Genomic DNA, 25957 nt, shown 5'->3' with positions numbered 1-25957 from the left:
GGGAGCGCAGTGCGTGCGCGAGATCTAGAGATTACAAAGGTAGCACTGGCAGGTGCGGCCTCGGTGGTGGGCGCTAACGAGTATTCCGGCGGTAGCTCAATTGGCGACAGTGTGAATTTGGAACGGCCACCGACGAGCAACTGGCAACGCAGGACTTGGAACACGCGTTCGTTCGGGCGAGGAGACGAGCAGAAAACTGCTGAGTGCACGTAAGTACCTGATTTCCTTACCGTGCGCTCGCCTCGTCAGATCTGCCGATCGGGGTTGGCGTCGCTCGCTGCTTGATGCACAATCAGCAGCATCCTTCGCGTCCCCCTGTGCTGCCCCACTTTGTCTTGCACTCGACGTTGGCATTTTCTCTCTTCATGCTCCTCTTCTTTTTCTTCTAGCGTCTTCCCAGCTGCCGTTCCTTTCACCAACTTTCGATAAATGCCGTTCTCCTCCATCTGTCCCTCTCATGCCTCCCTTCTACCATTTCGACCGCTCACAGGTCCCCGTTCCTCCCTCCAGTGCTTCTGCCCAACCGAATCCAGTCGTGTCCTACACGTCCCTTAACAACGCGTTGAACCCAGATACACGGCCAGCCACTAGCGATACCGCGTACCAACCGTCTCCTCAACCAGCCCAGTCTTCCTCGTCCCAAATGGCGTCCGATAGCCGCTACGCCTATCCTAACTCTCAGGAAGTTTCGCCTTCCTTTAATTACCCCCCCTATGCACAGTACGAGCCTCCACAATTTCAGCAGCAACAGAATTCTTCACGGGCCACAGTCCGTTCCGCGTCCTCCCAAGCCCATTCTCCCCACCAACCTTCTCAACCATACAATCCGCCTCCCCCTCCTTCCTACCCTACGCAGCCGCCATATCCTCCACCACCCTACGGTGTGGCTCCTCAACCGTCAGGGCAATGGACAGGCGAGAGTTGGCCTCACTACCCTCCTCCTCTCCCCCCGTCCCATGTTCCACCAAGTCAGGAAGCATCTTATGCTGGAGGTGCCCGACCGGAAATGTCGCCGAGTTCATCTAGTGAGCATCGCCCATATCCGGCCGCAGGCCCCTCGAGACCGGATGTTAGTCGCAACGAAGAGCGACCGGCTCGGGCGCCAGAAGCCGCTCCGCCGCCTAAAGTACGTAAAACCAGGGAGAATGATCCTCTGCCTCCGCCCGCTCCTGCCCCCGCACCCGCCTCTGCGCTTCCACCGCCGTCTCCTCTCGGATTGGACTTTTTTAAGGTGACTCGCTCATTGTGCTCAGACACACATTACTTGGCCTGACACCAGAATCCAATCACGCAAGTTATTAGATTCGTATCGTCTTGTAATGAATACTGCATCAGCATTGATGCAGCAAGATCCATCACTTACCCGTTCTGCACCCTCGCCCGAGAATATGGACCGAATGCTACAGGCTGCCACATATGGTGTGCAGACCTTGGATACCGCCAGCAAGCTCTCTCCTCCAGAGCCCCCTCGAGCAAATGACCGCAGTCCAGAAGAGCCTGATGGCCAGGGGCATCAGGTAGGTTTACGTCTCAACGATTCATGCACCCACGCTGATTGCGAACAGCCTGCGGCTCTTGAGCAAGCAGAGACTCAACCCGGTACAGAAGGGCAGACATGTTTAGGTTGCGGTGCGACGTCTACCCCAGAATGGCGACGAGGCCCTATGGGTCAGTGTATTTCGAGATTTATATGCTTACGGTCTAATATCCTTTTCCTAGGTCCACGTACCCTATGCAATGCATGTGGACTAGTCTACGCTAAGCTTGTGGGTGTTTAATTGTTCGCATGTCGTACACAGCCAATTCACACGGACAACAGATTAAGAAGCGCAGCCGAGGTGATCAGGCGCGTACGCGGGGTACGCTACAAGGGAACTCAGGTATGCAGGGACCCGTCGACGAATCCGCACAAGTATCAAGCAACGAAGGCGGCAGCGACGATGACGATTCATACGGTTCCCAAGACCGCCGCAGCGAAGGGTACGGTGGGCGAGAGTGATACCGCGCGGAGTCTTCTGTGGAGGTTCGCGGGACTGCTGCTCAGTGCATCTTCTGTCTTGCTGTTCATGCTGTTTCTGTTTTTTGGCCATCTTGCTCTGTAAACTTAGGGTCTTAAGTGCGTCGCGCAAAATTCGTGTCTCACCGTCGTGCAGCGCTCATCGATGTACTTATCCAGGTCTACATAATTGTCAGGGGCTTGCCTAACCAGCTCGTCTATGTTAAAAGCGTCTGCCCCCACGCGCTCAATCTTTATTGTTCTAGTCGGTCCGATACCCATGATGCTACTACCTACATTCATGTCTTATCGCCTCATGGGCGGATCGGCAGCAGAAGTCCATGACCTCTTATTGTTACGATCGCGCAGCCTGCCCGCTGTCGCACCGGTTGCCCTCCGAGTTAAGTGCTGAGCGCTGAGCTTGTGAGACATGGCAGGTGGACAAATGCCAGCACGCCATACGCTGGTAGACTGTACGATAAGCACGGCGCGTCCCCGACACGTATCGCAGTAAGTACGTCCATGCGAAGATTTCCCCCCCTAATTGTCTGATTGATGGTCGCACCAGGCTGACAGTGCCCTACGGCCAACGTCAGCATTACGAGACGCGTAACCTTTGAGACGAGGTCGGGATACTGGCGGCTTGCATCGCCGTTAAGCAAGTGGAGGTCTATCTTTCTGCGAAGGGCGAATTCGGTGGAGTTAGGTGGGATATGTGGCTCACAAAGCATCGTGCGCTCCATTGTCCGAGGAAGGACCTTGCAGCTGCTCTACGTGCGTTAGGTCAGACGATTTACGTGGCAAGTGCTTCGTGGTGCAATTCGCCTTCCAGACGCGTCTTGCGCCACTGTTAGCTTCCGACCCCTGGCAGATCTGGAGAAGCCTGTCAGGGAGCCACGTGCATGGGAACGCGGATGTTACTACGAATCTCACGTATGAGGATAGTAAGGATTGCAGTACAATACAAATGTACACAATTAACTGTGGAGGGTATATGACATACGGCCCTGGCGGACGTCCACGAACACATTACACTAAATACTCCTACGTGGTGAATGATCCAGAGATACAATATCATACAAGGGCTTCATGATCCTTGAATTCCTCCTTGTGCGGCCTTGTTCCCGGCGAGCTGCATCTGCTGCACGTGCGCCATCTGAGCGGCTTGATTTGGAACAGGTGCACCTCGCCCACTGGCAACACCCATGGGCCAGTAAGGCACCCTGCCTTGCATATGCGGGTAGTTCGCGTAGAGCTGTGGGTACTGAGCGAGCATTTGCGCCTGTGCAGCCTGCGTCTGCTCCTGGATGGTCATCTGCGCCCCTTGCTGCAGCGCTGTCGCACCGCCAGCCTGTACACCGCCGCCCGCTATATGATGTTGCATCTGAGGATGCGCCATGGGACGCATGTGCGCAGCGGGGCCGTACTGGCCTTGTAGGGCATAGTTGTACATATGTTGCTGCTGTGCGTGAGTCGCTTGCGCACTTTGTTGCGCGGCGGTAGGCATCGGCGACCGGGCAACCGGGGGCTGGTTTGTGACCAGCGGACTGCTGCGTTGGGGAGTGCCTTGCTGACTAGCAGCCATAGGACTGCGCGCGACTGGCGTTGCGCTCTGCAGGCGTTGCTGTGCGGCAGCAACCTGTTGCTGCTGGTGCTGGTAGGTCGAATAGTGGTACATGATTTGAGCGTAAGGGATGGCTTGAGGTTGTGATGGGACTGTCCCTGGCTGTGCGGCCTGTGCAGCCTGTGCAGCTTTAGATATTTTTAACAACAGAGGCACTGGGTACCACACCTTTTTCTTGCCGTAAGGGGCTTGCGCGATGTAGTTGGCTGCGGGTGTGTGAGGCTGATAGGCGGCAATGGCTTGCTGAGGCTGTGTCGGAGCTGCATGTTGCTGGGGTTGTACAGGCTGTATATGCTGATTCGTTTGGGTCGGCAATTGTTGCAACCTTGAAGGTGGTCGGGTCTCCACTCCGGTAGAACTACGTCCGGGAGTTGAGGGGGTTGCTGGATGAGGAGACTGTGATGGCGGCGGCGGAGTTCGTATATGAGCTTGGAAGTGGGCTGGATATGTTTGTAAATGTGGTGGTATAGGTAGTGGAACTGAAGTTGTTCCAGGTGTTGCCGAGGTCCTCGTCACACGAGGCGATGGTGCTGCTTCCGTTTTCTTCGCCTTCTTCTTTGCTTCTACGTTTACAGGTGGAGTAGTGACCGTGGGAGCGGGAGTGGAAGCAGATACCGGTGTTGTATGTGAGAAAGCTGCTGAACCTGGTGCGAGCGAAGGCGCCGGGGTAGGTGTCGGGGTCGGCATAGGTGCGGGAGCAGGCGTCGGTACAGCTGTTGGCACCTGGCTTGGCGCTACGGCCATTTGCACGGGCACTCCTGGTGCTTGCACCGGAACCCCCTGTACTTGTACAGGGGCACCTGGTACCTGCACGGGCATTGTAGGAATAGTGGCAGGATGCGGAGGGGCTGCTGCCGGTATCTGCCTTGCCATGTTCGTGCGCCGTATGGCATCCAATATGCCATAACTGACATGCAAGGTGAGGTTTGAGCGTTGTCTGTAATGACAATCACTCACTTTGGAACACCATTGCCAGTTCGAGGGTTCATGTATTGCATCAGTTTTTCCCGACGTGCCTTCCCGCTCGGGTCTTCTTCCAGCTCTGCAGCACCGGCCTTCCGCTTCAAGGACAGCGGAGGGGTAGGTATTGATGTCCTCAGGATATTATTTGCTACACGGGCTAAGTGAGGATCAGGATCGAGACATAGGGGCGGCGATGTTGCCAGCTACGACCAATATGTGAGCTCGTTGTAATAGATGCCTAGTGAAAAACGACGCACCAAGAGACGAGCTTCAACTTCCAATGCATCATAGCCTGTCCATGTATTGCCCGTCTTCTGGTTCAGAAGACAGATATCTGCCCAGAGAGTTTCTCCGTTCGGACTGAGGACCACCCGTGTCTTAACGGGCTCCTTGATGTCTTTATCTGAGGCCCTTGTTGGGGAACGAAAATCATGAAGTTCCACGATCATGCATCCTAAAGACACATTCAGCGTTTTCGAACGAAAGAAGGAAAGTGACAGGGCAAACCATCGTAGAAGGGAAGTCCGACAGAGTCGAAAAGCTCCAAGAAATCCACAGGTATGCGCTGCGCCCGAATGTCATCTAACAAAGGCTATCGACGCAGTACCTTCAGAATGGTCACTCTGCCAAGTTCAACAAGTGGTCTGACCGCGAGTTGGTGGTTGTATGTGAACTTGTTCTCGTTCACATACCAATGTTGGCGTTCCAGCTTCACTATGAAGGAAGGCGGAGACGATTTGTATGTTTCGAGTAGCCGCTCCACTTCACGAGTAATGTTATAGGACACCATTTTTCTCGGTACATGGAACGACAGCTAGTGCTTGCAGAATGTTACGGTGGGAGCAGCGTAAGCAGTGCCACCTTCCAGTCGCGCCAGTCACGTTCACGCGCTTGCATTACGTAAGACGATCAGTAGATAATTCGCCCGGCATGGAAATTGTGGAACACTGCAAGAACGAGTCATTCGTATGTCGGAAGACCAACTCAAAGAGGTGAGTGACCTAGCGAGGATGACAATGAAATATAGCTGCTGAAATTTACTCTCAGCTTATCCCATTCCTCCATGATAAAAACCCACAAGTTCGCCAAATTGCTCTATCCAACCTGCTTGGTCAGACGCCCAAAGGATCCCCTCATCGAGACATATTCCTGTCCGGGTTGCCAGCAGGGGGCCTACAACGAGCTCAAGACAGCGATGTAGTAAGGGATCTAAAGCTCTTATGTCGCGATCAGCTGGTATCTTCGGTGTCCGACAATTTATAGCAATACTTTCTTACACCGGTCCAGGCAACTGCTCACGATGCCTTTCGTGCACTCGTGAATCTTTCCGACAATTCGCTACTAGTCGGATCCCTCTCAGAGCCGTCATTTTTTGGGTTTCTCGTATCTTATATTCTTGTAGGCCGATTTATTTCTCCGCACTGTCGAGTCTTGAAACAACGAAACTACAGAATTTCCAATCCACTCTAGCAGACCTTGCCTCAATGCTTCTCTCAAATCTGACGGTATCGGCGGCCACATGTTCAGCACTACTATCTCTCAATGTGTCTATGCTACCCGACCCAAAATCTCCAATCATGTATTTCCCTGTGCAATCTCGCTGCGGGACGTGTCCAGCTCCTGTACCTTACCCTCCCGGAGAACCTCAAGATGTACTAGCCCTACCTTTACTCGTCGACGCATTTGTACAAGGCGCAGTTGCGGCTGAAACCGAAGACGTGGACAAGCGACTGCGCAGAGGTGATCTGCATTTCCTATCCAGTGTATTCGCAAATTTGAGTATCGTAAGTACTTGCTAAGAATTTTAAATCTTGCACCGCGACATCTTGTCGTTTGTCAGACTACTCCTGGACGAATGTTTTTCATGACACCCAGACCTGCCGACCCAACCAAGTCTGACGGGAATCACGAGTACCCGTTATCCAAGCTTCTCGTCTTTACAGAACACAAGGATACAATACGAAGAGGTGGCGTCGCTTCTACCATAAAGTATGTATCATCTCAGGAAAGGAATTATCCGAAGTCTATGCTGAGTTATACCTTCCGTAGAAATTGCGCATTCTATGTGCAAGCTCACCATGCTCTGCTATCCCCCGATTCGACTCGTGTAACAATTCCGCCGTCAACATTGGAAGCACTAGGCTTAGACATCCTGCCATATGTTCTACTTCCTCTGGCCGGTCCTGAAGAGTTTGACCTCGAGGTTCGTGTTGCTCATCCTTAGTAATACCTTTCTGTCGTGCATAATGAATTCTTCCATAATCGTCAGGACCAAGAGCTCCTTCCTCCGGCTCTCCAATTCCTTCCTCCAACCAAAAAGCGCGAGCCAGACCCAGTGCTTCGTTTGACACACGTGGAGACTCTACTACTGCTTTCCACCACGAGATGGGGGCGAGATCATCTCAGGAATAACGGCGTCTACGAGGTCATCCGAGCCCTTCATGAGAACGAGGAAGTGGACGAGGCGAATAGCATGTCTACTATTGGGGTAAACCTAGGCTGATGTTTAATCAGGTATCGGAGCACGTTGAGCGTCTAGTCAACCTTCTGAAGAGGGATGAAGGGCCGGATACTGCGCAAGGCGGCCAAATACCAGCCCTGGAGTCAAGTGCAAGGATCAATGAAGTTGATGACGATGATGAAGACAATAGAATCGAGGAGATATAACACGTCTCGTGTGGATTTCGCTGTTGGAAGTTTTAATCGCGAGCCTGACAGGACACATCTCAGCATATTGAATATCGCGTCACTGAACTTAAGAGTACATTGCTTCGAAGTCCGCTACTACGGCTTGGATCAGTCATCAAAGTCGCAAGACATCAAAGGTACTTCGCAAAGAATTCAACGGTTGCTTTGAACGATCCCTCCTTCCCGGCCTTCACCTTCGGATCACTCTGCGGAGTACATGAGAATGTGTTTACATTCTCGGTGATTATGGGCAAGATTCGACGCACCAGATCGCCACGGACAGCAAAGCCATGGACGCAGCCTTCCCAGTACGTTCTCTGGTAACCAGGAGCAAACTTCCCGCTGCCGAAGATTTCATCTGCGACAGCTTGACGGTCTGGACCAAATTGCGGATCGACCTCACAGCTATTGATCAGAAGGGGCGCCTTCGACTTTGCGTGATAGCTCTGTGACAAAGACCCAATGGTAGACGAGGTCAAGGAAAAGGTCCCGCACGCACCTCCAAATCTGCGGGAACGTCTAGGGCAGACGGATGACTAAGCACTGTTACACGACTGATGTTGGCACGCGCCAGGTAGAACGCGGCCTGAGCACCGAAACAGTATGACGTCGTTCCAATGCGCGTTACCCCGCTCTCCGTTAAAACCTTCACAACTTTCTCAACTATTGCTGAGGTCGCGATAGGAGGGTGCTTGGCCACCCAGGGTAGGAAATCGAAGCCGGGAGATTCGAACGCTGCCGCATCAATCGGGTCACCGTTGAACAAGTCAGGGATGATCGTTTTGAATCCGTTGCGCGCAAAATCGTCCGCTAAGAGCTGAACATGTGGAGCTTCCTAGTAAGCACAAATTTTCACTTCTAAGATTTCACATACCCTGTTGTTTATCAGAGGGATTCCAAACGCATCGGTCAAGAAGAGGATGACCTTGTCCTTCGCATAATCAACGGAAGGCGTGGCGACGTAGCACTCGATGCCTCCAATCTGTTCGATCTTACCTGAGTCGCCACGCATCAGATCTCAGAGGCCATTATGGATCTGGAGGGATCTTTTTACCTTCGGGCTCGCCCTCATGACGGACACCTATCGATGTCAGGTGCGATGGCACACAAAACGTTGATGCAAGTCAAGTTGCGTTTCTCGTTGAAGTCTCGAGGAGATACATACCGCGGAAACAATCTGCGCACATGCTCATGATGGACCAGAGCGAATTGTTTCACAGCTGTCGAGCTAAGCCGAGGTATTCTGCAGTTCGACGAGGTGATTGCTCGAGGTGAATGTGGCGATGGCACCACGCCCAGTGACTTCATATATAGAGTACACCAGTGACACCGGGCTCGCCCGGTAACCATATGATTTGCAGAGGTTTACGTGTGCTTGTTTACGATGTTCAGAACGGCTGGCGAGTGACGCGTCCATTCGGGAGATGGATCCGGGACACAGGTCCATCAGCTCCTGGGAAGTAACTCGATCGCTGACAATGGACCTGATAATCTGTTCAGAATGACTGGCCGAGTGACGAGTCCATTCGGCGAATGGATCCGGGACACAGGTCCTAATTATAACTTCTCGAGCCTCGGAGTGTTTATTCACACTGATCAAGCCCATCCGGTATGCATTGACAAGACAGAATGTTAAGAGACAGAATACACGGCAGGTCCTCCTTTGTGGGTAAGTATGTGCAGCAGGTACGTAGTATCTCTGATCAAGCAACTTGGTCGACGATTCGACAAGCACTGTCACCTTGCAGCAGACAAATTTGAAAAGTCGATTTCGACGCCTGATGATCATGGTCACGTGAAGTGAAATTTCGAGTCACCACTCCGAAGTCTGCTCTTGTGTCACTGTGCATCCTTCCTTCACCATATATTCCAGTCAGCTCTTGCGATTCGCCATGTCTGAGAAAAAGGGCCGCGTTCTGCTTGCTTACTCAGGGGGTCTCGGTAAGCCCCACAGAGTAGATCAGAAACTACGTTTTGATATGGCCTATCAGATACATCCTGTATCCTTGCCTGGTTGATCGAACAGGGATATGAGGTCTACGCGTTCATGGCCGATGTTGGTCAAGAGGAGGTCAGCAACCTCACCCATAGGCTGTCTGTCATATCATGCCGATGCCCTGCTAGGATTTCGAGGCTGCACGGAAGAAAGCGCTTACTGTGGGCGCCAAGAAGTTTTTCCTCGAAGTACGTTCATCATCGTAAAGATCCGTGCAAATACGTGACTGCGAGTATAGGATCTTAAGCGTGAATTTGTGACCGAACTTATCTACCCCGCCGTTCAAGCTAACTGTATCTACGAGGTTCGCCGTTCTGCTACGTTTGCTGTATTATTGAGATCCAGGACGCGTCTCGCAGAATGTATACCTATTGGGTACATCCCTCGCTCGCCCTGTGATTGCTCGAGGCATGATGGCCATCGCAGACAAGGAGGGTTGCGAGTAAGATTCCACTACTCACAATTTGGTTGCGTTCTAACTTCTCGACAGTTTTGTATCGCACGGATGCACAGGGAAGGGCAACGACCAAGTGCGCTTTGAGCTGGCTTTCTACGGCCTGAAGCCCGATATCAAGGTCGTTGCTCCATGGCGTATCCCCGGTAGGTTTGACCATTTGATGATGAACTCTATGGTTAACGCGCTCATTTAGAGTTCTACAATCGATTCCCTGGACGACAAGCTCTTCTAGCCTATGCTGCCGAAAAGAATATCCCTGTTCAGCAGACCGCCTCGAAGCCCTGGTCGACAGACGAGAATCTCTTTCACATCTCGTACGAGGCGGGCATCTTGGAGGATCCCGACACCACACCTCCTGTGGACATGTGGAAGCTGACCACAGCCCCGGAGAACGCACCTGTTATTCCGGAGCGCATCTCGATCCAATTTGAGCGCGGTCTCCCTGTGAAGGTGACGGTGCCTGGGGAGGGCAAAACGTATACGGATGCCGTGGACGTGTTCAACGCACTGAACGCGCTAGCCCGTAAGCATGGCATCGGTCGTATTGACATCGTCGAGAACCGCTTCATTGGCGTTAAGTCACGGGGCTGCTACGAATCACCCGCAGCGACAATCCTCCGCATCGCGCATATGGACATCGAGGGCCTCACGCTCGACCGCAATGTCCGTGCGCTCCGGGACCAGTTTGTCACAATCGAGCTCAGCAAGATATTGTATAACGGCCACTGGTTCACGCCTGAGAGGGAATTCGTGATCAGCGCGATCCCCAGCAGCCAGCGCACCGTTAACGGTGTGGTGAGGCTCAAGCTTTACAAAGGCAATGTCGTGGTGGAGGGTCGGTCATCAGACGAGGTTCGTGTGGGTACATTACTTTGTCAACTTTCTTCCCACATGTCACTGCAGGGCTTGTACGATGAGAAGCAGTCGTCCATGGACGAGCTCGGCGGTTTCGAGCCCACTGACACGACCGGTTTCATCCAGATCGAGTCCATTCGCATCAAAAAGTGAGCTTCGTATTGTACATTGATACCGGACTTTTATCTTAAAAAGCTTCTCAGGTGGGCGCAAGCCAACATCCGTAAAGGCCAGGCTGGCGTTACGCCCAAAGACGTCTACGGCAGTCGCGTGTAAACGGTCACATTTAAAAGGCTGGCATTGGCAATGCGTGCTCTGTGTTTTGGTAGGAAATGATGTGTTGTAAAAATGAACCGCCTGCAGAATCTAATCTTGTGTAGACGAAAATACAACTGATCTTCTTTCGCATCTATACGGTCATCGAAGCACCTGTATCCGACCGTTCCTCGTACCAAGGACAATTCTGCCAGTCGCTTCTGCAAAGGCGCAGTGAGTAATATCGTCTGTATTACGACAATCGGTTAGAAGGTCGGTCTTCTCTTACATTCGAAAAATTCCACACACCTCGCAGATCATAAGAATTAATCTCATACACAGTCCGTCCATCAATACCCGGCTCAACGCCGTTTTCCCACCAATTCGGGTCGCTGTCTCTCTCGTCTGTACCTCCTGTTGCACCAATCTGGCCCGCCTGCTGCGTGCCATTTGTGGCGCGCTCATTGAGACCATCCTCCTCGAGAGCGTCTCGGGCAGTGGCAAATCCCACGATGCCCCTCCTGACGCTACCCCGCCGCCGCTCTACCCACACGCCTCGTCGCCCCGTCTGTCCAAGGACACACGATGTGACGAATCCGCGGGAACCCGGCGTGAGGCCGCTCCGGGGAACACGCATGGAACCACTGTGGCTACTGGCTGACGCGCCCGCGGGAACAGCCATGTGATGGGCAGCGACGAGGTAGACAGCCATGTGCGGCGGTGCTGGAGCCTCTTTACTAATGCACGATGGCGGAGGAGACATGGGTGGACAGGGGAGATCCACGGACACGCGGTAATGGAAGAGGCCGCGTATGATGTCGAATGCGAGGAATGAGATAGACATGCGTGTAGTAGACCATTCAGTAGGAGATGGGTCTGGCTGCGACAACGTGTGCGGCGCGGAAAACGATCCACCTCGGAATGTAGTACGTGGCAGGGTGTACGTCACGACATGTGCCCGTATGCGCGCCTCCTGTTGAATGGTGTCCCTCTGGGTGGTCTTCGAACGCGAAGGTAAAGCAGGGAGCGTGCACAGCTCGATACAGTGCACTTTGATGCACAATATATGGCGGGCAGAAAGGAACTTTGCTCCTATGATGCCGTTCCACTGTTTGTCTTCCTATCAGGATATTACGGGTCAGAATATACCTGCAAGTGCACTAACCAACTCTTCTTCATCTGGGTTTGAAGTATCCACTTCCCAGCGCTCACTTGTTCCCCAGTTCAGTAGAATGAACGAGTTGGAGTGAGATATGATGGCAAGGTTACCAGGTGGATAGAGCGCGCGAACCAGAAGCATGGGTGTTGGCATGGGTAAAACGACTATGATCTCAATCCCGGCTTCCACAGCGGTCCCGTTGACGGACGGGATGGGCAACTGGATACGGAGAAACAAACAACCCTCGTTACTGGCATATGAATGAGTCATTCCAAGTTTCGTTACCTGCCAAGGACAACTAGGTCAGGCAAACACTCACGAAGTGACAGCAAGAATTAATGAATCATTGTCATCGTTCAGACACGTCGAAGAGGATGAGTATGGACCTGCGCCCTTCAATTGCGCGCTCATGCAACAGACAGTTTGAATATGTCCGTTTGCATCAGTTTCCGACGACCCAGGCAAGATCCCTTCTGGGTGCAGGTCCCATAGTTCTACCAGTCGCTCTTGATACACGCAAAGCAACCATCTCTCCAGAAATACCTCCATCCCCAGGATTGTCTTGGCACCACCACCATCCGCACCATGGAATCCACGTTCGATGCTAAATTTCGGTAGAAGGTTGGGAGAAAGCGGAGGTGGACGTGGAAGGAGCCAAGTACGGTCTATGCGGTGTGCGGAGACGACTAGACGTTCGACCTCTTGAAGAGACAACGCAACGATGGCCTCATCGGTACAAGATGGAGGCAATGGAAGAAATCGCTTTTGAAAACGCAAAAAGGACAAGAAAAGAGCTTTGTCGTGGGTGAGTTGGTATGTTGCAGAGCATGTCTGATTATTGAAAATTGCCAGCACATATTAGCGAGATGGAGCAGCGGTAGTTACAGCGGTGCATGTAGAATTGGAGAACCAGACACTAGAGCCGCTTGTGCAAAATATAATAAACAGACGACGCTAGAGTCTCTTGGTCAGGAAGTCTACGTGCATCGGTGCACAGTCGGTGATGAGAAAGATACTGACCATACGCAATGCCAAAATGTCAGCGATATCATCCAGAAAAGATGCGATGTGGAGAAATATCTCGCCCGGGATATCTTCAAGTAAATTGGTAGCTTCTGAAGTATGAAGCGTGGATACATCGTTAGCCTCGTCCTCGCCATGATGAATGCCGTGGTCGAGCATGAAAGTTGGTGATCAAGAAGAGCAGTCACATTGAGCGCGTTGCAGATAAGATTAGATGGAGAAAGATCTAAGCGCTAGATTGACATGTTCCAGTTCCAATCACGACAACGTGACGACGCGCTTGGCTTCTTCTCAGAACACCGTTCCGTGGGGGGTCGTCCACAAAGTCCACACGATCTCAGAGAAGCATTTTCTCAACTCCCCGCCTTTTCACAATCGACACAACGCGTTCTTTATAACAAAACCACCTTGAACGTTCATCCGGCACACTGGCGGTCGGTTTGGCGGAGACCCTGGCTGTGGTAAGTGTCCATACTATGACGATCTTTGCCTCATTGTATGACGCGTTCGCTTAACTGGCATTGTTTGCTGGAACAGCATGATATCTATGTTTTGTATTACGACCAGTAATCATGGAGAACATGCTTGGGAAAATGCGAGACGAAGGTACAACCCTGCTTTCAGACACCTCTGAAGATGTCCGCCAAAAAGAGCGTCCGCTACCCAGTTCTCCATCCAGAGGGAAAGGTTTCCAGAACTTCGGAAATAGCTTCGACGTGGGTAGCAAGCGCAGCTCTCAGACTCGGCGTGGTGCATCGGCCAAACCGCGTCAGGAGGAAGACGTCGTGGAGATCTTGGACGAAGAGTCTGGTGCAGACGAATTGCTCTTACGTCCGGTCAAGCAGAAGGCTGCCAAGGGGAAGGACATTGACGAAGAAGGTGTTGTCGTTAAAGGAGAGTTCCACCGCTATCACCCCGATTACCCCAAGAAGAAGCTTCCCGACTTCAAGAAGAAGAAGAAGACGGATGAGGGCGGATCGGGCGCTGGAACGTCTAAACCTGTTGCTCCCTCTGGAGTAATAGCGTCACAGGCTAGTACTGAGAAAGTGCGAGCGCCTTCACGTCCACCAACACCTCCCTTACCTCGTCCTCCTCCACGGAAGGACAAGTCATCGCGCCTTACCCCTAAACCTCTTCAGGAACTAGCCGACGGGACTCTCGATTCCCCAACAACCAGCTCCTCCTCGAGTCTACAGGCAAAGGAGCCCCGGCGAAATCCGGCACCGCTCCGGGACATAACGTCCAACAAGCGTCGTTCTGACTCTCCCGTTCTCGTGCACTCCAGTGAAGACAAGGATGAGACTGACACGCCGCGGCCATCTCGTCCGAGACCTAGGCCTGCGTACAAAGTCAAGGAGGGCCAGGCTAAAGAGACGAAAGCCCAGGAGCCGCAAGTCTTCCCCCTAATGTCTCCTCTGTCTTCCGATAAGGGGAAAGGAAGGGATTTCGGTGATCGAGACGCGACCGCTAGTGTCAAGAAATTTCCCCTTCCTCCTCCACTCACAGATGAGAATGAATCTCAAACTAAGTCAAAATCGAAGGCCAAAGGAATGGGAAAGGAGCAGACAAATCCTATCACAGCGCTATCACCACTGTCGACCCCGGTTGCGCATAGCCGAATCACAAAATCAAGGTCACAGCAAGTCATGCAAGATTTCCCTGCTATGTCACCTCTCTCATCTCCTGCGACGAAACAAGAGTCTCAACCTAGACGCACTAGGGTTGCCACCTCTTCTTGGTCAAGCATGAAGTCCAAACGCAATTGCAGAACCATCCTTACTTCTACTGACGATTCTGACTCTAACCCCGACGATAACTCTGAAGAAGACGGTTTATCGCACAAGTGTGCTCCCTTTCCCATGCAGACGCAGTTACTGGAGAGTATCGGCCGTTCCCCTACCGCCAACCATGCGTACGTGGACGGTAGTGACGAAGCAGACGAAGAGGAGGCCCGGCGTCACAGGAAGAAGATGCGAGAGAATCCTGATCTCATGTATGTTCTTGTGCCTCCCTGTCTCATGTTGTCGACGATTTTACTTCGCACATAGATTGGCAGAGCTTATGCGATCCGACGACATGTCTGACGATGATGATTCTTGTATGTACATCCTGTGCTTCTGCTCCATTGTACGACTCATCTCGGCCGTCTCTAGTCTTCCTGGATCCAAACGTGGACCCTGCCTCCTTATGCCCATGGTGCGACGAGAAGCTCCCTCCGGTACCTACACCCCATCTTTCGGCAATGATAACCACTGCCCGCCATGCATCCTCACCTGACGCACGCCCAACGAATCCGCTCGGCCTGCGTGCCCCCCTCGGTGCATTCGTCGCGGTGTGCCAGCGCCACCGCTTCGAAAGCCACCACGTTCCGCTCGCGCAGCAAAAGGGCTGGCCGATGGAGATTACCTGGGAGCTCATTAACGCGCGGGTGGAGGCGCAGAGAGCGCGTCTCCAGAAGATCGTCCAGGACGTCGACGAACGGTTCTTGCCTGGCGCGCCGAGGGTCGACGGCGACGAAGACGAGAACGGCGACGAGGAGTTGCCTAGTAGGTCGAGGATGAACAGTGTCTTCTGGAAGGATGTCGTGAAGAGCGTCAGGATGAAGGGTTCACGGCAGACTGCCGGCGTACGCGGCCAATTCGCAAGCTTCAGCAAGACTCAGCCCGGCTAGTAAGTATCTTCTGTTCGCTGCCTGTGCGCGCGCACGCTGAAGTGCCCTCCATCCAGCTACGGGGAACTGGGATACTTTATCATCCACCAGACGATATATAACTTGTTCCCGCCCACGTCGTTCGACCCCGACTCGGCGCTCCCACTCACGCCAACGGACTTCATCCAGCTCATCCTGGTTCCCGAGGCTGCGGTGGAGCTCATCATGGAGGACATGAACCAGAGCCGGACTGACGCCATCGAGACGCTGCGCGAGAGTGCAGAATATGGTGTAGCCATGTTCCCCGATGACCATTCCGACGGTGCTGCCGCAGTGGAGGCTGGCGACCAGCTGGTTATGGAGAGAGCAATGGCAAGAAGGAAGGAACTAGAGGAGGAGGAACGACTGGAAGACGAGTTGTGGAAGGCTCGAGAAGGGAGTGAGAACAACAAGAAAGGAAAGACCCGAGGGAGGGCGAAGGGGAAGGCGAGGGCGAAGGAGAGCGAAGCTGGTGAGCAGGATCTGGCCGGTTATGATGACGATGGGAATGCGAAGAAAGGGTGCCGGAAGAGGTCGAGGATGACCCGTGGGCAGTCCTCCGGCGATAGGTCAGAGAAGGACTTGGACGTGATCATGCTAACTGACAGTGCCGACTCGTGCTCGGAGAAACAAGTCAAGGCTACCTCCAAGAGGGGCCGTTCCAATGGCTCAAAATTCAAGTGCAGAACGGACCGTGGAATGGGATCGTCAGATGCGGATATGAATGTTGATACTGACGGTCCAGTCGATAGCTCTAATCCTCAAGCGAGGCCAAGACCGAGACCAAGACCGAGGGCGCGCGAACCGGATACACATCTAGACAAAGGAGAGGAGAGTGAGAATATACATTCAAGCCAGGAAATATTGCGGCCTGTTACTCGAGGCCATAGAGGCAAGACTCATATACCACCTGCAAAAGACGAGGTCATCGACATAGACGCGACACCAAAACCAAAGAAGCGGAGTCGCAGCCCCTCAGAACCGCGTACCACTAGGGACGAGGACAAAGCGAAACATTCCCTTTTCCCCTTGCAGGCAGCCAGAGACAGGCTAAAAGGGACTAAACGGTCAGAGTCATTAGCCTGCATTGCTTTGATTGGCCTGGTGACACCTTCGCATGTACAGACCAAACAGAAGAGACGAAGCAGACTTAGAGATGTGGTCACGTCAAATGACGGATCCTGCTACGAGCACTGATGAGTCTGCGTATTCTGATACATCGGTGGCTTCCAAGTATTCACACCATCCCACTCGCCACAGTCCAAAGCCTGCAGAGGACAATTACCACTGGCTGCTGAGCGACCCCTCCACTCCATCGACGTCACAATCTCGTTAGGAGCAAGCATCTTGGTGTTGCGAATGTTCGGACTCTCATCTGCTTGTCGTCATGCACCGTCTAGATGCCATATTGCACAACTATCACTTTTGACCACTGATCCAAGTTTATTGCACTTTATAATACAAGAGCATGTGCTTTCTGCTCAAGCCCCGTCGTCATACCCTCTGTTGTGTCTACTGCAATTCTCTCTTTCTGGATTTTCTCTAGCGTTTCTGGTGTCCCCTCCCATCCAGGTATAGACTTGTGGTCAGGGGTCTCTACGCGCGAGAAGTATTGAGGGCGCAAATACCCGGCGGCATCTCCCTCGGTGAGGACAACTGCGTTATCAGAAAGATAGAATTTGACACCATCATCAAGTGCCTTCTGGACATCAATGTAAATGAGAATCTGAGACGACTTGCGCATGCCTGGGGAAATAACATTCAGCTCATGACATCGGTGTAGGTTTCAAGTGAAAACCCACCACTGATGACACCATCTCCCGGAACGCCTTGCGCCAGATGGATATGATTTCGTGACATCTTGCTGAGACCTTGCTCACCTGCGGCGAGATAAGGGTGAGACGAATGGGGCATCGTTAAGGTAGATAACGAGACATACTAATACTCTCCCATGCACGCCGAGTAGTGCCGTGAACAGCTATCCCCGTGGGTATATCGGCGAGCGAATTAACGGACTTCAGGTCCAACTTTACCGACTGAAGCACCTTGAGCTCAGTAATAAGCACGAACTGAGAAGAATGCGCACCTTCATTGAGTGCCCTTGGTTCGCTCGAATCCACCATCTTTCTGTCTCTGTGCTTACGTCGATCTCAGAGACAAGGTTGTAACGCTTCTTTGCGTCTTTCTCCACCATGGTCTGAAGCATTGCAAAATCCAGAGACTTCATCTTTGGGAGTCGCAACTACTTCGGGATGCATTCATACAAGACACGATACAACAGACAGAAGCTATGACCTACGAGATGCTCTACCTGGACGTAGCCGTCTGGGCGCATCGCCAGTCCTTCTGACTGCGAGCCGTGGCGCAATATCCACGAAAGTGTTTTTGATATTCGTGTCTCCTCAGAATCATTTGGTCGTCCTCTAAGCTTGCCTCCTGGCTTCCCGCGATAAGACTGCGCGTCGCGTTCCTTTCGATCCTTCCGGTTCTGTTCCTTCGTCTCCTTTTCTAGATCCATAGCGCCAAGTTTGAGTTGCGGACCAGCGCCGATATATCTGTGTCTGACCAGATTTTGTGACAATATGAACTTTTGTTTGCAGATAGGTAGCTTGTTAAGCAGAGAGAACATGCCGCACATCCACCCAGACGACGCGCTGGTTGTGAGTGTGACACACGTGATTCATATGAGACAAGTGTGACAACATCAGTGCCTCAGACTTAGACCTTGACTACACTCTCATCTCGCTGTCCTTGTATATCTTCTTGAGGCGAACAGACCTAGCTTTGTGATGTGCGTTTCCTGCAATTGGAGTGGCATGTGCATCTTCTCATCATCTGTGCAGCGCAATTCATAATCATTGTCTGGCCGCATCATGCCACCGAGCTTCGTAACCTCTTTGACGTCGAATCGTCGTTCAAATGGAAATTTCAGACAACGGGAAAACCCTCAGCAGACTGCTGGGAGCTCCTCGAGCAGGAGGCGCAGGTCGCGCTCCCCAGAGCCCCGTGTCGTAGAGGAATCTTCGTCCAGAAATGACACTCACAATGGCCGAAGAAAGAAGAAGCCTTCTACAAACGAGGCTGTCGTATGTTCTTCTGCACATGACGATGTACCTATGGACCGTGATTGCAGGGCCAAAGCAAGGACGTCTAGAGTGCTTTTCTTTGCTGAAGAGGGTGACGGTCCTGTTACTCGAGAGCACGCTCGTGATCGTGGCACGGGAAATAGCAGAGGCAAGCGGAGGGAGCGGTCCAGGTCGCATGAAACGTCTCAACGTCCATCTAGAAAGACGGCGTCTCCCGAACCTATGGATGATGACAGTGAGCCCCAGCATACGACTTATTGCGGTCCTTTGGCTATGGCAGACTTTCATCGTATGAGGCACGAATTAGAGGCATTGAGAAAGGTGCGGTTCTTTTACTGTTATATTACTGTACAGTGGACTTACAGTCTCATAGGAAAAGGCTGTGTCAAAGAAGACGATCGCTAAACAGAGTAGAGTGAATCGTGTCGCAAGTCTAATGTGGACGGTCCCTGACATTATAGTTTTCAGACCATCGATGAATTACGGAAGGAAGTTACCAACCTGACGAAGGTAATTGTTCTCTGTACCTCCCTTGCTCTCTATTTATTTAACTTTGCAGTCGGAGAAAGAGCGGTCTAAGGAGATTGAGTCAATGCGAAATCAGAATAAAAAGTCGGATGAGGTGACTACCGCAAGACTGTATCTTCTCTGTTGCGAGTCTTATATAGTCGTCAGATCGTCGCGAACTTCGAGGCTACTTTGACTTGTCCCATATGTACAGATGTCCTTTCAAAGCCACATGGGTATGCTCCCCATCTACTTTCAGGATCATCGTCTAACATTCCCCAGCCTGTCTCCTTGCGGTCACGTCCTGTGCCAAACTTGTCTGCAAGAGTGGTTCCGTTCTGCTCCCGTCGATGATGATGACATGTACGACGACGAGGATCCGCCTTCTATTCTTGATCGCAAGAAAACTTGTCCTAGCTGCCGTGCCTCTGTGCTTAGCCGTCCTATCCCTCTCTTCCTCGTGAAGTCACTTGTCTCCGATGTTGAGAAGGCGAAAACTCCGGCGAACACACCTCGTCGCCCATCGCCACCGCGGGAGGACGAGGGGGACCCGTGGGCGGACATATTCCGCGAACATGTCCACGGTGGTTGGTTCACCGATGATGATGAGCAAGATCGCGACGAGGACGACGAGGATGAGGACGAAGACTACGACGAAGAAGACAATTGGTCGTACGAAGGATATGGCTCCGGAGACGACGAGGAGCACTACGAGGGTGTGTACGTCCGTCCGCGATGGTCCCCGCCGACGGTGCATGCCGTACATAATGACTTCGCTTTCATGGACGACTCGGAGGACCTCGACATCGCTATGTTACGGCGCGGCGCGACCCTGCAGATGATCGACCTCTTTGGTATGAGTTACACTCACGATACGGGTCTCAGGGCCATCGTGGACATCAATACCACAGTGTATCTCGGCTGGAACATCTTCCTGCACCCTGACGACGAGTCGGGCGAGGAGTATATGGACTGGATCACCGCTGATATGTATGAGCGTCCGGAGAGGTGGGATTTCGAGGACGATGATCGTGGAAACAGGACGGCTTGGAAGCTTGTGCCACAAGATGATGATGAGGAGTATTCCACTACCGATTCTGAGGCGTGGGTGGCAGACCTAATGAGCGATTGAGAGATAGGTCCTTGACAATACTCGAAGCACTATATAGATTTTCTCATTTTCTGTTCTGTTTTTATTGCACATTGCTCTCACCTTGCGCTTTCTCTCGTATCAGTGTACACGATCGGAATGTGACAATACAGCTTTCCTTTCACCGATTTAATTCTTGGACGTGTAAGAGAGGAGGGTCGTTCTAGTGATAGGATGCGATGCAAAGAAGTGTCCAGGGTATGATTATGCGTAAAATACAGGTTGCAAGTGCAAGTAAGGTGATAGCGAATGCAATAAAGATGAGAGATCGACGATTCTGTCGTACGCAACTAGTACTCTTCTTCCTCTTCCTCTACACCTTCTACTATCGGCGCCGGCTCCGGTTTTTGTTCTTGCTGTGGCTCAAGGTTGCGGAGACGCATCTCCACAAGGAACTCTTTGTCACGGATGCTTTGTGACCATGATGCAACAACCTTCGACAACAACAGGGCGCCGTGCGACAGTCCTGCTGCGGTGAAAAGACTTGGATACAGGTGGACAACTGCGGCATAAAGTGAGCCAGAAGTAGGAATCTGAAACAGAGCCGCACTCACAAAGGAAGTTATCGCCGATCGGTAGCGACAACACCTGACGCAGGCCCCATAGAGCGCCAGGGGGCATCAAGAGCGCACCGAGGAGACCAAGCGTCACAGGGAAGATCACATCCTGCGTCGCCTTGATGGGGTCGGGATGTGTCCACCCATTTCGCCGGATCTTGAAAAGCTCTTGTCAGAAATTGGTCCAACAACAACAGTGGACTAACCTGTTCAATTCCCGTGATAATCCTCGAAGTAGGTTCTGCTCGCATTGTTCGAAGGAAGATTTGGGTGAAGAGCAAACCCGTTGCCCACATGTCGACGATACGAATCCGCACTTCCTGGACCGGATGCAACATGTGTCGAAGGGGCTGAACCGTGTAGAACTCTATGACGAGGGCAAAAAGTGTCGGGATGACAAAACCAAGGAAGACAGCCATGTATGACGTCTTGGCGATCCACAGAAGACTTCGCTTAGCCAGATACAAAGGCCATTCCGCGCGAGGCTCGTCACCACCTCTCCGTTGACGACGTTTGTCCAGACGATCAATAGCATTCGCCACAAGCCAACAGGACCACAGGAGGTAAAAACCTGTGATGAACGAATAGCCATCATGGACTTCGCGTGATATGAACAATTTGAAGAAACTCCGTCCCAGGAGTATTGGTAGAGCAAGTGTCAGTGCCAACATCATAGAGCCGATCGTCCAAACGCATACGATGAATGCCGCGATTCTGTACCTGAAATGAGGAGGGATGTACGCGACCGTGTAATCAGTCTTGATGCTTCTCTTTGCCTTCTCCGCCTCCGCATCTTGGACGGCAATCGAGGCGGCTTGTTCTTCACCCAAAGGAAGTCCGTTCTCATTGACTTCAGCAGTGGCTGGCACATCCTTGGCAATCACGACGTTATCGCTGTTTGGGACTCGCCAGAAGCTGCCATCATGCACGGCCTCCGCGTCATCCATCTGGATCTCGGATGTCATAACCAACATCCTCCACGACCAATGATTGGGAGTGAACTCCTCAGAAGGGTAGCGATCACCAAACATGTACGACGTGAGACGCAGCTGTCTTGACAGATATTTCCATAGGTAGATTCCGAACTCTCGTAGCACCTTCTTGGGCCGGAAGTAATGCATCGTGTATGGCAGGGCAAAGTGTAGGAAGAGCAAATCGATTGGAACATTCGACAATGGTTCACTGTTTGAACATGATCAGATACGAAACCGGCGAGGAAGTTTGAAGTCGCACCGAATTCTCCATCTGAATGGCAGAACCGTCCCGCTGAACAGCCGTAGGACGCCAGAGACAGTGCCGACCGAGGCTGACACTACAAAGCCATACATAACAGCACTCACAAGAAGCTTTCGCACTTGCACGAGAGTGGGTCGCTCAAGAATATCGCGGATTGGATGGAAGTTCTGGTCCTGGGGATCTTTGATGAACCACATAGACCCAGGGCGCATGATTGCCCTGCATCCTGCGAGGAGGACTGCAAAGTGATACCTGGATGAAGACATGAGATGATGAGCATACAACGATTGGCCTTCAACATACATGAACATTGTCCCCATCACCCAATGGTAAAACGTTGTAGTGATCGGGGCAAGCCTGAGGAATGCCAACCTGTCTCGCATGTCACCTTGAGGCATAAGCCAGGTCGCACTCAAATCCAACATCACTCCACATCCCAGGGGAAAGATGACCAGCTCGACAATTATAAAGGAAGCCACCTAGGAAGACGTTAAGCATGTGTAGTGAGCGCTCCGCGCACACTCGTACCTTAACCACAATCAGCTGTTGTCGAACAGCGCTGCGGACAGCACGTCCTGCAGATCTGACACTTGCGATATTCAGGATGTTCAGATAGATCGCTATAAGTAAACCCAGCACAGAGTATCCTAGAACAGTCGCAAAAACTTTCTCCGGTGTTCCATTTCCCGTGGCAAGACGCAGCCAGATGAACTTCCCTTCGTTGTACTGAGTTCGCATTGCCTTCCCGATGGGTGCGAAAACTAGTTCAATACGACGCAAAGTATCGGAGTGATCCTCTAGCATGCGAACAAGAAACGAAGTGGATGTTCTAGCCTGTGCTTCACGCGCAGCAGTATCGGAAATGTAGCGGAACTGACACAGACCTATGAGCTGTAATCAGGCGAACTTGTCATCATACGTACCATATGCTGGCACGACTCCGAGATTTGAGTAGCTCGTTCGTGCCCTACCGCTGATGCCAGTACATTGTCCGCACGCTGTAGACCAATTGATGCCAAGTCCACAGCCCACGGGAAAAAAGATTGTCTAATCCACAGAATAATGAAATCAACCACGGGGTCCGTGACAAGCCTGATCAATCGCAGAGGCAACTGTAGGATCTGCACAGACCGTCGCGGATTCAACTGCATTGGGTGTGAGATAACGATTGTGTCGTAAAACCAAATGAAAACACGCACAGAAAGTAAAGCCGTGCACTTGCCAAGCGTAAAAGGTAACCAGACGCCAACTCCAATGCTAGCATCGAGGATGAAAGTCACTAATGTCGCCTGTTGGGTTAATCAGTGGTATGCGACGTAGAGCGATGAGAGTATCCCGCACATTTTGTAGGACAATCAACAGCGGTCCCCTCAATCCAATTGCTAACGAGACGTATAAGCCCGTTACAGGTTAAGGCTCGACACTATATCTTACCTTCCATTGCACCATCCATCTCATTCTCGTTTACATCCACCTCGTCGTTTGGCCGGGGTGGACGGGGTGGACGGGGCTGCCGGTCAAAGAATACGAGATTTCGCGCCCCAGGAGCAGCCATTCTTTCAGCTAGGAGTCTATCTTCTTCCATCACCTCTCTCAGGTCTCTGATCTCTACTCCCATAGCTTCCGCGTCCCACTCCTCGTCCGCGTCTTGGGGATCGTGGTCGGACCAACGATACACCTCACCTTCGTCGTCGGCCTCCGGTCCACCGGCATCGACTTCCTCTTCCTCTGCATCTCCCTGCTTAATTGGATTCGCAAAATACAACTGGCTATCCGCTTCCATATCGGCTTTGCCATTCTCAGACAGGGTATCATCATGGAAGTAACCGGACAACTTGGATGGACCAGCTTCGAATTCTTCCGGTGCACGATACGTTGCTAGACTCGGTGAGGCCGGAGGGGTGTCGCTGCGACTTCGGGACGCACTTGCGGACGGAGATGCACCTAACGATGGAGGGAGTGTGACACTGGGAAGAGGGGGACGTCGCAAATTGCCTGGAGTTTCAGCAGGCGGAGTTGGGAGGGAAGGTATGCGAGTAAAACTGAATTCTTCGATGCTGTCCAGTAGTGGCTGTGCGGCAGACAAGCTATCTTCCACCTTTGTTGACGTAGACGATTGTGGTGAAGGCGCATCCGCGGAATGCCAACTATGAGGAAAGGATCGCTCTGCGATGTCGGTTGGGATATCTGAAGTGGAACGTAAAATAGGTGGCGCAAAGGTGAACTGACTCTGCTCAGTAACAGAATCAGCTGCCATCGAGTCATCTTCTGAAGTAGCTACGGTAGATTGCTCAATTGTGGGTGCCCTGAAAGTAAACTGAGTTTGCTCAGATGGCAGGTTAAGAGACGAGGTTGAGGGTTGCTCAGGCCAACGGAACTGCCGCAGCCTTGTCTCCTCTCGTGCCCTCCATTCAGCGATGAAATCTTCCTCGTCGATATCAGACCCAATGGTGACCGATTGTTCCGAGGTTCGCCTCCAGTGGTCTGGACGGTAACGTAAACCGTGACGGTCGCGATGCTCTACACGTTTGCCCTTCTCCCTGCGTGTAACGCCAGACTGACGTGCCGTTGATTCATCGTCCATGCGACGGACCCTCTTGTGAGGACTGCGATTGGCCGCTTCGTCACTCTTATCGGTCTTCTCGTGAGAATCACCCGGAACTGGCTGGTCAGGTACAGGTGGATTCCGAGTATTATTGAGCCATACGCGTTGCCAAACCCCGTCGTCTTCACGTACTGGCTGTGCTGGGTCCGGTAATCTAGGGATTTCTGGGGGTTGTTGAGCAGCTTCCTGCTCTGGAACGGCTGGCTGCGGAGGTTCGTCAATTCCTTCAGCATCCTCGAAGACACCTGGGCGTGCATTCTGCGAGATCCACTCGCGGAGAAGGAAGACGGCAACAAACACAAGCACAATCATTGACGCCACAATTTGACCCGCGACGATGTCCGAAGATACCGCACGAACGACAGGATGCGACAAGAGTGATTGTGGCGAAGTCGCATTTGCTGCGGTGCTGTTTGATGATAGCGAGGTCATATTACGCGCAACTATGCTAAAGCCGCCTAGTTCATGTGGTCGCGGAAGGTCGCTGAGCATCCAAGCACTGTCGCACCGCATGGACTGTCAGGAGACTCCCTCTGGAGAGCTGCCACATCACGCACATAAAATCACCCATGGCGAAGTACAGCCGCCAAGTCCAGATGGTAACCCAAGGCAATACCGCTAGCCACATTGTTCCCACCACGATTGAACGGATGCCAAGAAAAAGGGTCGATATCAGTTGACGAAATATTTGTCGAACGAGCAACCAAGGAGGTAACGTCTTTGGCATGTCTTTCGAATAAACTGCGCAACTGCATCAGGGTGAAGAACTGAAGTGACACACGAATCTATCCACCTTTCGTGAAGGCGTACGGATGCTTGCAGACATCGCAAGTCTGTTTCTTGCTGTGTGCCAACCATGTGGTTAAACTGTGTATGATAAGGGCGTGTCTGCGGTTGAAGACGAAGCGGGGGCTCACCAATCTTGATGTATGTAGCGTATGGTACCAGAACATTTGCAAGGGTAGAATAGAGGTTGGTCTGGTTCTGCGGGACCGCTGCAAATGCGACACGTATCTGCAAATAAGTGAGCGACTTCCTCGTGCACCAACATAGAGCGTGCATACACACCTTGTTCTTCCTGCATAGAGAAATTTCGTGCAATATATGGACT

General features: G+C 52.2%; 10 protein-coding genes across 10 annotated transcripts; 5 read left to right on the top strand and 5 right to left on the bottom strand.

The window, feature by feature from the left end:
• Nucleotides 1–457: 457 nt before the first annotated feature.
• Nucleotides 458–1999, top strand: SCP_0904990 (hypothetical protein; the record flags this gene model as incomplete). Its single annotated transcript, XM_027761732.1, has 5 exons — nucleotides 458–1231; nucleotides 1296–1517; nucleotides 1566–1668; nucleotides 1720–1766; nucleotides 1820–1999. 5 exons carry the CDS (start codon nucleotides 458–460, stop codon nucleotides 1997–1999), a joined length of 1326 nt encoding a protein of 441 aa, XP_027617533.1.
• Nucleotides 2000–3083: 1084 nt separating this feature from the next.
• On the bottom strand, nucleotides 3084–5373 carry SCP_0904980 (predicted protein; the record flags this gene model as incomplete). The annotated part of the gene is made up of 6 exons (XM_027761731.1): nucleotides 3084–3740; nucleotides 3789–4527; nucleotides 4578–4786; nucleotides 4841–5037; nucleotides 5091–5175; nucleotides 5233–5373. 6 exons carry the CDS (start codon nucleotides 5371–5373, stop codon nucleotides 3084–3086), a joined length of 2028 nt encoding a protein of 675 aa, XP_027617532.1.
• A 178-nt stretch (nucleotides 5374–5551) lies between these two features.
• SCP_0904970 (Protein HGH1 homolog) lies at nucleotides 5552–7250 on the top strand (the record flags this gene model as incomplete). The annotated part of the gene is made up of 8 exons (XM_027761730.1): nucleotides 5552–5575; nucleotides 5631–5819; nucleotides 5871–5981; nucleotides 6035–6367; nucleotides 6424–6572; nucleotides 6633–6786; nucleotides 6853–7047; nucleotides 7098–7250. The coding sequence occupies 8 exons, from the start codon at nucleotides 5552–5554 to the stop codon at nucleotides 7248–7250; spliced, it is 1308 nt and encodes a 435-aa protein (XP_027617531.1).
• Nucleotides 7251–7402: 152 nt separating this feature from the next.
• Nucleotides 7403–8464, bottom strand: SCP_0904960 (Protein AIM2; the record flags this gene model as incomplete). The annotated part of the gene is made up of 6 exons (XM_027761729.1): nucleotides 7403–7477; nucleotides 7538–7717; nucleotides 7771–8088; nucleotides 8146–8267; nucleotides 8326–8352; nucleotides 8437–8464. 6 exons carry the CDS (start codon nucleotides 8462–8464, stop codon nucleotides 7403–7405), a joined length of 750 nt encoding a protein of 249 aa, XP_027617530.1.
• A 699-nt stretch (nucleotides 8465–9163) lies between these two features.
• On the top strand, nucleotides 9164–10855 carry SCP_0904950 (Argininosuccinate synthase; the record flags this gene model as incomplete). Its single annotated transcript, XM_027761728.1, has 9 exons — nucleotides 9164–9212; nucleotides 9263–9342; nucleotides 9396–9455; nucleotides 9506–9571; nucleotides 9627–9709; nucleotides 9758–9867; nucleotides 9918–10576; nucleotides 10628–10728; nucleotides 10783–10855. The coding sequence occupies 9 exons, from the start codon at nucleotides 9164–9166 to the stop codon at nucleotides 10853–10855; spliced, it is 1281 nt and encodes a 426-aa protein (XP_027617529.1).
• A 141-nt stretch (nucleotides 10856–10996) lies between these two features.
• On the bottom strand, nucleotides 10997–13175 carry SCP_0904940 (hypothetical protein; the record flags this gene model as incomplete). Its single annotated transcript, XM_027761727.1, has 5 exons — nucleotides 10997–11082; nucleotides 11144–11942; nucleotides 12000–12243; nucleotides 12313–12824; nucleotides 13014–13175. The coding sequence occupies 5 exons, from the start codon at nucleotides 13173–13175 to the stop codon at nucleotides 10997–10999; spliced, it is 1803 nt and encodes a 600-aa protein (XP_027617528.1).
• Nucleotides 13176–13588: 413 nt separating this feature from the next.
• Nucleotides 13589–17041, top strand: SCP_0904930 (hypothetical protein; the record flags this gene model as incomplete). Its single annotated transcript, XM_027761726.1, has 5 exons — nucleotides 13589–15009; nucleotides 15065–15114; nucleotides 15170–15686; nucleotides 15744–16772; nucleotides 16831–17041. 5 exons carry the CDS (start codon nucleotides 13589–13591, stop codon nucleotides 17039–17041), a joined length of 3228 nt encoding a protein of 1075 aa, XP_027617527.1.
• Nucleotides 17042–17158: 117 nt separating this feature from the next.
• SCP_0904920 (Putative tRNA 2'-phosphotransferase) lies at nucleotides 17159–18223 on the bottom strand (the record flags this gene model as incomplete). The annotated part of the gene is made up of 5 exons (XM_027761725.1): nucleotides 17159–17451; nucleotides 17508–17585; nucleotides 17645–17741; nucleotides 17792–17947; nucleotides 18005–18223. 5 exons carry the CDS (start codon nucleotides 18221–18223, stop codon nucleotides 17159–17161), a joined length of 843 nt encoding a protein of 280 aa, XP_027617526.1.
• Nucleotides 18224–18578: 355 nt separating this feature from the next.
• SCP_0904910 (hypothetical protein) lies at nucleotides 18579–20430 on the top strand (the record flags this gene model as incomplete). Its single annotated transcript, XM_027761724.1, has 6 exons — nucleotides 18579–19112; nucleotides 19165–19206; nucleotides 19260–19301; nucleotides 19351–19413; nucleotides 19467–19534; nucleotides 19581–20430. 6 exons carry the CDS (start codon nucleotides 18579–18581, stop codon nucleotides 20428–20430), a joined length of 1599 nt encoding a protein of 532 aa, XP_027617525.1.
• Nucleotides 20431–20738: 308 nt separating this feature from the next.
• On the bottom strand, nucleotides 20739–25930 carry SCP_0904900 (hypothetical protein; the record flags this gene model as incomplete). Its single annotated transcript, XM_027761723.1, has 14 exons — nucleotides 20739–20950; nucleotides 21003–21162; nucleotides 21212–22187; nucleotides 22239–22493; nucleotides 22545–22720; nucleotides 22770–23114; nucleotides 23165–23386; nucleotides 23441–23530; nucleotides 23583–23623; nucleotides 23676–25345; nucleotides 25404–25587; nucleotides 25640–25713; nucleotides 25764–25860; nucleotides 25915–25930. 14 exons carry the CDS (start codon nucleotides 25928–25930, stop codon nucleotides 20739–20741), a joined length of 4518 nt encoding a protein of 1505 aa, XP_027617524.1.
• Nucleotides 25931–25957: the final 27 nt, after the last annotated feature.

The sequence above is a fragment of the Sparassis crispa genome (assembly GCF_003851025.1).
Source record: "Sparassis crispa DNA, contig_000008F, whole genome shotgun sequence".
Lineage (NCBI taxonomy): Eukaryota > Fungi > Basidiomycota > Agaricomycetes > Polyporales > Sparassidaceae > Sparassis > Sparassis crispa.
Note: the sequence above shows the minus strand (reverse complement) of the source record. Positions and strands in the feature narration are given on the sequence as shown.